At 37.2% G+C, this 11,841-nt stretch overlaps 1 protein-coding gene across 1 annotated transcript; it reads right to left on the reverse strand.

Annotated features, from left to right (window-relative positions):
• Positions 1 to 6,587: 6,587 nt before the first annotated feature.
• Positions 6,588 to 9,362, reverse strand: LOC111884610 (G-type lectin S-receptor-like serine/threonine-protein kinase At2g19130). Its single transcript, XM_023880915.2, has one exon. It carries the CDS (start codon positions 9,207 to 9,209, stop codon positions 6,768 to 6,770), a length of 2,442 nt encoding a protein of 813 aa, XP_023736683.1. The 5' UTR covers positions 9,210 to 9,362; the 3' UTR covers positions 6,588 to 6,767.
• Between the last annotated feature and the right edge of the window lie 2,479 nt (positions 9,363 to 11,841).

The following is an 11,841-nucleotide window of genomic DNA, read 5'->3' on the forward strand; positions in this document are numbered from 1 at the left end:
AAATCTGCAACGAAACTGCCTCAAAAGGATCACAAAGCCAAAAAAGTCGAGTTTTGCACTAAACCTCGAAAAAAATGCATACCATGTGGACCATTTTTGTTGTTTTATCCTTGGTTTAAAAAAGCAACTACGTGCGCTTTAAGGGTTAGGCGCGAAAGCGAATAGTGTAAGCGCTTCAGAACTGTGAAGCGATGTGATTCCCTAAGTCGTCCGCCTTGGTCCGCTTTTGGCACTTTTTTGTGATGCGGGAATTGGCTCTTAATCGCGACATAGTTAAAAACAGGCTTTTAATGACATAGGTGGGCCATTAGGTTAAATAAGATTAAATAATACTCTTGGAAACCAAGAGTCGCACGCAGCACGACGCACCACAGATACAGAGGCGGAAAAAAAACACATTGAATATTTATCTTCTCCACTCCAACTCGTTTCTCCACCAAGAACTCAAGTCGCCTTCTACCTCTTCTTCAACATTACTTCTAGTCTTCCACAGTTCCACTAAACGACAATGTATGTTTTCTACTTTCATTGATTAATTCTACTCTGATTCTACTTTCCTCTCAACTCTCAAGTTTGATGATTCATTACTTATGTATTATGTAACATTATATGTATTTATGTAATCTGAATGTAACGTTTGTTACTCAGTTAGTTAGTTATAACTTGGTACTTGTTATATGATATAGGGCCGGACCATGGGCCTGGGCAAGCTGGGCGACCGCCTCGGGCCCCCAAACACTAAAGGGCCCCATATTTATACCTGATATTGGGTTATATTAGTTACAACACATATTTTTAAGCCTTTATTAGTCATAGCCCATAATTTTTGGCCCTATATTAACACGAGTTGCCCCCCAATTGAAGAAGTGGGAGACGGGAGTGTGACCTATCGCATTTGCTGATTTGCATTTCTCAGTTCCAATTTTCAAGGGCTTAAATCGCAATTCAATCGATGGCTTCTCTTCAGCTTCGCATCCATGGAAAATCCAAATGACACCATCTCTAACGGTTAGTTCTTGTCTTCTCGATTCTGCTTCTTCTATTTCTAGTTCAAGATTTCAAGTTAATCGGTTACCCTTCTCCAATCTCTTCTTCTTTGAATTTTGATTTTCTGATTCACCATCGCCCATTGATGATTAGTCGATTATACACGATATTCTTTCTCTTCTATTTTCTGATTTCATTTTTCTAAATAGTAGGTTCCTTTCAATATTTCCGAATCTTTTGGTGAATGGTGAATTGGTGATTTCCGATTTCGTATGACATTTGAAGTAGAGTATAGACACATATCAACACTCTTTCAGAATTGGCTGCAGTTGACAAGCCGTTTTTTTGAATACATGTAAGTCTATTTTTTTAATTTGTGAACTATTATGTTAAGAATCTGCAATTGAATCAATTTTCTTATTTAGAATGATTAATCATTGTTTATTGAAATAAATTTTCTTATTTTGATTTTATATGAATCATTGCTTAATTGTAGGTCATCAGATTTGTGATTTGAGGCAATTAGATATGAAATTTGTAACGACCCGTCTCTGATATGTTGCTTCCATGGCATTTATTTAGAAGTTTTCAAGAGGGACTCGGCGAGTCTATAGCCCGACTCATCGAGTAGGGATGGGATTTCGAGCACGTGTTAGTCGGCGACTCGACGAGTCCATATTCGGGACTCGGCGAGTCTGCCTGCCAGGAAGAAACCCTAAATCCCCGGGTGTGCTCCCTATTTAAGCAGTGTTATGTGCCCCAAACTCGCCTCCTTCACCCTCAGAGAGCTGTGAGAAACCCTAGACCCATCCCTTGATTGATTTAAGTGTTTTGTGTGGATTTGTGAAGGCTTGAAGAAGAAGAAGAAGGAAGGACCAAGGAGAAGAGGTGTAGAGCAAAGATCCAAGGTCAGAATCGGAGTTCATTGAGGTATTTCCTGGAATCCTTCTGTGTTATGCTTAAAACTTCCATTAAAACATTTCTAGGGCTAGTTTGATGTATTTTTCCAACCTTATAGTCGTATGGAGGCCTTAATAGGTCGAGATATCCCTAGATCTGTTCATTTAGGAGTTGTAGAGCCCGGATCTATTGCCTTTTTGAAGTTGCTTTGCATGAGAGCCCTAGATCTAGCCTTTATTAAGCTTTTTGAGCCTTATAATCTTCGTGGATGCTTATGGACACGTAAAAAATGTATTAGATAAATATAGTTGTTGTACTATTATGTATTTATTCATTAGATAGGGGTTGTACATGGAACTTCTTTCCCTATATATAACACTTAACTCTCATGTCATCTGACATAAAGATTCATGAACTCTCACCATTTTCTAATAATAATAAACGTGCTTTACATATATTAGATTTAGTGCATTGTGATCTATGGGGGCCATCACCCATTACGTCGGTTAGATCATATCGCTACTATGTCTATTTTTGTGGACGATTATTCTCGCTTTATGTGGTTGTGTCCAGTCAAGGAAAAATCAGAATTTTATGATGTTTTCATCTCATTTCTCACTTTTGTGGAAAATAAATTTTCCACCAACCTTAAAGTTTTTCAAAGTGATGGGGGTACAGAATTTTTAAACAATCGTTTGAAGGGCTTAATAAACTCGCATGGCATTTTCATCGGATTTTGTGTCCATAGACCCCGCAACAAAACGGACGAGCTGAACGCAAGCATCGACATATAATCAAAACAGACCTTGCCATGGGGTTTCATGGTCACATACCCGCCTCTTATTAGGTTCATTCTTTTAGCACCACAGTGTATATTATTAATAGCTTTCTTTCGAAAGATCTTGGCTGTCGTTCTCCTTTTGAGATGTTGTTTGGTCGTGTGCCATCTTATGAAAATTTTTGCCTGTTCGGGTGCTAGTTCTACCCTTATTTGCGGGATTATTCGGCTCATAAATTGTCTCTACGGAGCATCCCCTATGTTTTTATGGGATATAACTCGCAAAACAAAGGTTACTTATGTCTCGATCCTTGATCATCGCGCATTTACGTCACACGCCATGCTTAGTTTGATGAGTTGTGTTTTCCCTTTGACACCACTTCCACGCACACCGCTATGGTTGATTTACCACTTCACTCCGTTTTAGATGATCTTTTGGGTGTGTCCGTGCCTGCTGCTGTCTCGAAACCCACTCCACCGGCCTCACCTCCAGCGCCCTATACTATATGCGATGCTCCTCCCATGCCGCCATCACCCATCGATACCCTGCAATCCCATCCCGCTTCTACAGCGTCTGCCTCGGACTCCTCTTCTGCTGCCTTAGACTTTGACCATGGCTCCGATACTGAATATGCATCGGGTTCTAATCTGGATCCATCGATACCCGATGTCGAGGTTGTTGTCCCCTCACCTTTTGCTGCATCGGCACTGGCCTCTGTTGCTCCTATTGGGCACCCTATGATCGCTCAAGTGAAATCTGGGATTTTTAAACCAAGACATTGGGCAAACCTTTCTCATACATCTGATGGCGGGCTTTATTCGGCTCTGTTTGCCTCTGCTGACCCGACTACGCATACTGAGACTCTCAAGGGTTCCAAATGGGTTGATGTCATGCACTCCGAAATGCATGCACTTTCTCGTAATCACACTTGGTCTTTGGTTTCCTGTCTCGCTAACATGAATGTGGTGGGGAGTTGTTGACTTTTTCGGACCAAGTTCTTAGCCAATGGCTCTATTGAAGGACATAAAGCACACCTTGTTGCAATAACTAGGGTTGTGTTGACTCTTGGTGTTATTAATAATTGGCAGCTCCACCAGCTTGATGTCAATGCCTTTCTTCATGGCAACATGTCCGATACAGTGTATATGCGACAACCACACGAGTTCGAGGATCCTCACTTCCCTAATCATGTTTACAAGCTTAACAAGGCCATTTAGTGCCTCAAACAAGCACCTAGGGCATGGTTTCATCGCTTGAGCTACTTTCTTGTGGCCAATGGGTTCACTTGTAGTAGTGTAGGTCCTTCTTTGTTTGTGTTTAAACGTGGTGCTTGTATCTTATACTTACTAGTATGTATGGATGACCTTATCCTTGTGGGCTTTAACTCGGATGTTATTCGCTCTTTTATCTCCAAGCTTCACACTGAACTCAAGAGATAAAGGATCTCGGTCCCCTCAACTAATTTCTCGGTTTAGAAGCCAAACATCTTTCATCCGATTTGTTTCTTAGTCAGTCCAAGTATGCTCATGCTATTGTTTCCCGTGCCGGCCTACTTGAGTCGAAGACCGTGGTGACCCTTGTATCCCCGAGTGTCTCTTTTGTTGCATCTGGTACACATTATGAGGATCCGACCCATTATCGCTCTCTTGTTGGGGCTTTGCAATATTTGACCATCAATATTTCTTATGCCATTAATCAAGTTAGCTAGTTTCTTCAAGCTCCTACTATTGATCACTATCAGGCGGTCAAGCAGCTTATCCGATATGTTAAGGGCACCCTCTCCTATGGTCTTACTTTTTCGAGAACCACATCCATGAATCTTGTCGGTTATTCTGATTGGGCTCGTTGTTTTGATATGCGTCAATCCACCTATGGGTACTCGATCTTCCTGGGAGTAATCTTGTATCCTGAAGTGCTAAAAAGCAACCTACAGTCTCTCACTCCAGTTGTGAATCTGAATATCAAGCCATGGCTAACACCGCTGTTGAACTTATATGGATTACTCACTTGTTGTGTGAGCTTCACTTTCTTCCCACTGGCCATCTGACCATCTTGTGTGATAATCAGAGTGCCCTATTTCTCACACAAAACCCAGTGTCTCATAAGCATGCCAAACATATCGATCTTGAAAACCATTTTGTTCATTAGCTCGTTGTATCCGGGAAACTCGTTATTGTGTTTGTTCCTACCAAGCTTCAGGTAGCGGACATCTTTACTAAGAGCCTTCCATGGCAACAGTTTAAGCAGTGTTGTCAAATGCTTTGCCTTGGATTGCCACCAATTCGCTTAAAGGGGGGATATTAGACAAATATAGTTGTTGTAGTATTATGTATTTATTCATTAGCTAGAGGGGAGTATATGTAATTTATTTCCCTATATATAACACTTAACTCTCATGTCCTCTGACATAGAGATTCATAAACTCTCAAAACGCTAATGAACAAACAGAGATCTGTCACACTGGTGGTTGCTCTAACACCAAAAAAAAACACAAGATACTAAAACTTTGACTTATTCTTAACATATACTAATAAGAACACAAAAAATGAAATACATATTACACGAAAACACACTACAAAGATCTCTAGAACATACCAAATAAATCACTCAACATAATGTTATTGAATGAGAAACATATATAGCACATAGTTACAACTCATTTAGACAGCTTCAGTCCTTCACAAACCTCTTTGCTGCTTCCCACCTTCAACTTTTAACAATTGATCTCCAGTTCATGCTCACAATTACCTTATTCTATAGTTTGAATAAGAATAAAATCTATACTTTCAACAGTTACACATAAAAACCTAAGAGACTTTCATCCAATAGATGTTAATGATTTCCTTAAGAAATGGTGCAAAGGTTATTGTGCTACACATCACACTAAGTACAAGTTCCCAAATTCGAATTATCCCCATGCCCTATAAGGCAATTCATGGTACCCATAAAAGAATTGTCTGTCATGATGTTTACCGAGCAACCTAAAAAATAAAAACACACGTAGAATGCAATTTTTTGTTGGGCTGGTGTGGGAAATATCTGAATAACAATCTAGAACTATAATAAAATACAAGATATCAAAGTTAAGAGGTTAAACCTCTTGAGAAAAAAAATTGAGGTGCCTAGATAGAACGATTGTGAAACTTGGTTACTATCTAGTAACATTATTCCTTCAAATAACTCAAAATATAAATAAGGAAAAAAAATGGCACAAACAAGTAAGAAAATATCGGTAATGATAAACCTTACTTGGAAACCTCCAGAGATACGAAGTCAACCGACAATTATATTCGCATAGAACTTTTAGCAGGAAATGATCCGATGCATATAGAATACCATGATTTGGTTATCAAACAAACGTTAACTTTATAAACATGAACGATTGAGTTGTTAGAATGATTGTGTGCACTGAAATGCAGCTTTTATTCTAGAGTGATCTGCTTTCTCAGCATGACCGTGCCAAACAAAATTTGGGCCCAGGGCGAAAGTAAAAATGAGCCCTTAAAATACACAAATATCATCAAATATTTTATAATAACTCAATAATTAAAAGAAAATGACTTGTACTATCCGCGGTGGATTGGCACCCCTACCTTCTCCGGACGCAGTAGAAAAATTTTCAAAATTTTTTGAAAATTTTATTTTTTCTACTATCGTGCAGCCCCTGACTTTCCCATGATACCCCTACTGTGAAATCCTGCGTACGCCCCTGTACTATCTTCTAAATATAACAATTGTCATAAAATTTTGGGCCCAGTTAAAAATTGGGCCTTAGACGGTTGCCCCTATCGCCCACGTTCTGGGACGGGCCTGTTTCTCAGCATTATTATCTATATACATAACAAACCAGACCCAAGTTCACATAAAGAAGGCAAAAGAGAACTACTGCTAAAAAAATAAGCAGTTTTGAACAGTTGTAAATATGTAAACATAAGGAAATCATCATTCTTAACACATATATGTTCAGAATACATTTTTGTAGAGTGTAGCATATTTTTACAATATTTGTCATCTATTTGCAACAAAACGACAACGAGTCATTTATTTTTACCACGATACAATGTCTAATGTGAACATAACAGAGAAGATAGAGAATTACCTTTAAGATGATGAGCTCTTCAATTGGGGGTCATCACCCCAAGAATTGCTCTGTGCTAGTGAACACTCGTTTGAGGGTGAATCAGTGAAGAAAACAACCTCCCCCGTGTTCTCTACAAATAAATTCACAATTTGGGGGATTGGAGGCATGTTCACATCTGAGACCCCTTCAAGAATACGTTCCACCAGACTCATGGTGGGCCTTCTTTCTTCCTCATCTTGGATACACCAACATGCAACTTTGAAAATTTTTGTGACTTGTTCAACACAAGCTTCCCTGTTCAACCTACTGTCTAGCAGGCTAAGGATATCACCTCCCTTCATAAGAATATTTGAAACCAAACCTGGGTAGAATGTACTGCTTGAATCTTCACAATGCATGACATTTCGCTTTCCATGGACTAATTCAAAAAGCATCATTCCATAGCTATAAACATCTGCTTTAGCTGTGACAGCAACCCCTGATATCCATTCTGGCGCTAGATACCCCATTGACCCCCTTGTAGTTGTTAACACCCTACTAAAGTCCCTACCAACAAGCTTTGCCAGCCCAAAATCAGCAATTTTTGGTTGGAAATTAGCATCTAAAAGAATGTTATCTGGCTTTATGTCACAGTGAATGATGCAGTCTCTGCACTTGTCATGAAGATAAACCAAGCCTCTTGCAATTCCAAGTGCAATCTGATACCTGGTTTCCCAGTTTAGAACTTGTTTTCCACAGAAAAGATAGGTATCTAGAGAACCTTTTTCCATGTAATCATACACCAATAACTTGTTGTTACCTTCTGCACAAAACCCACGAAGACGTACAAGATGAACATGTTGGATTATACCCATTGTGCTAACTTCGCTCCTGAATTGCTTCTCTCCTTGGCTAATGCTTTCAAGCTTTTTCACTGCCACAACGGATGAATCATGAAGTACCCCCTTAAAAACGGAGCCAAAACCACCTCCTCCTAATTTGTCCGAGAAATTTTTGGTGGCTGTTTTTATATCTTTGTAGGCGAACGCCACCAGCGATCCTACCATTTCCGTCTTTCCCACCGATACCCTCTTTTTTACATAGAATAAAACCAAAATTAGACCCAAGACAAGAACCGCACCTCCCACCAACCCAGCAATAACACCGGCGGTGATCAGATTACTCTTTTTAGGATGGGGAAGATCCTTCGAAGCAACTTTAATGTAGATTGTATTCCCACTACCATCGTCTTCTGAGAGGTTCAAGAGATCTCCATCCCAAACCAAACATTGAGTACCCACAAAAGAGTAAGCATTACACGAGTAATCATTCATACAGGTGGTACGACATTCTCCAGCACTCCCAACTGCTACAGAGTTATTTGGAGGCAGATTCTTGACCCTAATCTTGAGAAAATCTTGCTTTTCCGTGTTTCTCCAACACTGGGAATCGGTTTTTCTCACACACCCACTGGAGAAACCACTCTGATTCCACTCACTCTCTGATCTAGGATTGAATCCAGTCAAGCAATTACAAAAAGGTAATCCAGACTGCCTGCAAATCCCAAAAGATCCACATAATGCATAGACCTCACACTGCTTTCTAGGTTGAGACCAAAATAAATTCCACTCGTTGGTAGCTTCCAACCATGTTAGTTGCTGAAGTTGACCAGAAACATCCATTATATTTCTAGATATAATGGAAGGATTATACACAGAATAAGTGAAGTAACTCTCATTCTCATTCATATGGTAGCTGAAATTGTAAATATAATTCAACCTCATTTCAGGTATTAAGTCAAATGTTTTCCCATTCCAAGCACCACTTGTCCAATATTGGTGGGAGCCATTCCACTTGATTACATACTCATTACTAGACGGCTGAAGCTCAAAAGAGAAGAGTCCTACACCAGGATCGTCTTTGCTTCTCCAGGATGTAAGAACCTGGTTCTTTTTTGTTCTATTATCGTAACCAAATTTAGCACCAGGCAACCATGTATGAGTTGGATGGTCAAAACTTTGCCAAACTGCAGGTTCAACTGAATTTGAACCGGAGTCTCTCAAAACTAAGTTACCATCATCAAGAATAACAGCTGTTGCAGACTTCGAAGTGGTACTACTGGTGGTGACATTTGTGGACCAAATGTGGGACTTGGACTCATTCAAGAGCACCAAATTACCATCAATGATTTTTAGTTCTGAACGGAATCTATCAGAGATAGGTGTTTCTCTGTTTGCCACCCAAACTATGGTGGGAGGATTGGACTTGATCTTCTTATACCAAATGCCTATGTAATAGTTGGCAGAGTTACCTGGTTTGAAGAAACCCAGCTCAAATTGTTCACCTTCAGATATTATTGTGTAGTCTCCAGACAGAGGCTGGTTCACAGAAATGGTGGTGGCTCCAGATGAGATTGTTATGGTCAAAGAGAAACACAGGAGCACCAGAAACCTTACGAAACTCTGAGTTTGTGTGAAGCTCATGACTTGTACAAGATTTGGACAAAGAGATAGATAAAGAGAGAAAATTAAAAGAGATGACAAGTATTATAAAATATGCAGAAACATATCACCAGCATTAGGTTTTATACTACTCACATTTGAGCCCTGAGGTGAAGTTATTAGCTAGAGTTCAAATACCAGCGGCTGTTAGTCAATGCAATTTCTACTCTAACCTGTAAAAGTTTGTTAAATCATAATCATACACATCGGTCAATATAAATTTAGGTACTAGTCAGTCTTGTCATCATAATTAGCTGTACTGGTTAACAGTAACTAATTAAAGAGTTTTGACACAGTACATACATTGAATGACATATTATTATCAATCAATTACATTTCACATGTTTTACAGGTGAGATCCCATCTCTCCATAATTAGTTGCAATTTTAAAGGACTGTCATGAAAGACTTTTGAACAGAATACATACATGTGTTGTTATTTCAACGAAAATTTCATGAATGTATCTAGAAAATCTTAGTTTATTTGACAGGCATCAAAAAACAACCTTCTAATGCGTGTCCGTGTGACCTTTCACTCAAATACTTACACTATTACATCTTTTACCCTTTTATTTAAAACTTATTTTCAGTTTATAACGTTTTCTATTTTGAAACATTTCTTTTAAATGTCGTTATATATATATATATATATATATATATATATATATATATATATATATATATATATATATATATGCACAATTATTGTGCGGACGTAAGGACCAATGAAAATTCAGAAAAAAATAAATCGTTAAATTAAATAAATAAGGTTATTATATTAAATTGTTAAATCAAATTAATTATTATATAACTTAATGACCTATAAATTAGGAAACAAACTATTATGTTATTTATTTATTTTTTTGAACCGTCAAATCTAATCTACTCCTAAGCTAACAACAGCTATTTCACCTATATCCACGACGAGACTGGAACCCTCGACCTCAAAGAGGGAGGGCACCACCTGATACCGCTGGGCTAGAAGCTCTTTCATTTTCACAATCTTCTGCAATCTCTGCCTCCCTCCCCACTGTCCTTCCAACATCGCTGCCCAACACCATTGCCAACCACTACTTGCTTCCACCATACATAGAATCCACCATCACATCATTTAATTTCAATTTTCACCAATTTAAGTATTAAATTGGACCCGTAAACAACGTGGTAGGTTTGCTATACAATCGAGATTATCTCAATTTTTTTTTTCAATTGAAATCGATGTGAGGCTAATTTTCTGCACAATCTATTGAATCGAAGTTTGGGAGCACATCATCGATGACAGAAAAACAATTCAAATCAGAAAATGGTACACAATTTTATTTTTTATATAGTATTTGGATATTGATATTTGATCTATACCTTATGCCAATTTCATAAAAGAATATGCTTTTAGGATTCGGAACTCAACAATCCATAATTTAATGCAGTTCTTCTCTTATTCCTTATTTGTAACTAATTTGTATCCTAAGTCATGCAATAGGCCATAATTTGTGAATTGAACCAAGAGTCGCCATATAAATTTAAGAATTATAAATTCTATCAAATCCAAATGTTGATTTACTTTATCATCATAACAGATTATAAAATACGCATAAATATATACACAAGTGTTTGTTAAACCAACACTAGGTGTTAACCCCGTGTATTACACGGGTTGATTATAAAAATATTAAATATTAAAGTGTAATATTAAATATTTTTGAAAATAAAATTTCGAAATAATAAAGAAGGAAAAACATATTCATTGCAATTTATTGTCACATTTATTACAATAAATACTTTACATATATAAGTATAAGTATTATATGATTTTTTAATTTTAAAATTTGAAAAAATCCATAAAATGACATGTGGATATTATTTGTTCAAAAAATACTACAAAATGACAAATATCAAAATTAATAAGAGATTGACAAGTGGCAAAATTTATCTTCATTTATTAGGGAGGATAAGCATAATTAAGGAAACTTTGTCTACTTACATTGCTGCTAATGTACATCCACACGAACACTATCTAGAATATCCTTTTTGTTAATGCTAGTTTGCACTAATACTATCTAGATATAAATGAAGGAATATGCAATGAAACAAAACGTTCTGAAAGTTAAAAGCACTTCTGGAAACAAGTTTTTTTTTTTTTTCATTTTAATAACAAAATTTTAGGGTGTACTTAGATAAATTAATAGCAGGAAATTAACAGACTTTCGATTATTTGCATTTGATAACTGATAGAACACTCCAAATTCTGTGTCACAGGTATTAGGGCTGACAAAATTGTACCACGGAAAACCAACCAACATGTTACCAACCGAACCAAGAAAGTTGGTAGCCAATACATTTGGTAGCCAACATGTTTGGTTGGTAGTACCGTACCAATTGATGAATGTTGGTACGGTAATGGTACAAAAATTTGAATACCATATATATATATATATATATATATATATATATATATATATATATATATATATATATATATATATATATCAACCAAATCGTATATTTCAACTATTAATTGTGTTTAGTGTTTACAGTTTTAATAACATTATATTAGTCATTTGATTGTATTACTCAATAGTTATTACCACGTTAAAGCACAAAATTAAAATGTTACT

Source organism: Lactuca sativa, chromosome 3, assembly GCF_002870075.4.
Source record: "Lactuca sativa cultivar Salinas chromosome 3, Lsat_Salinas_v11, whole genome shotgun sequence".
Classification (NCBI taxonomy): Eukaryota; Viridiplantae; Streptophyta; class Magnoliopsida; order Asterales; family Asteraceae; genus Lactuca; species Lactuca sativa.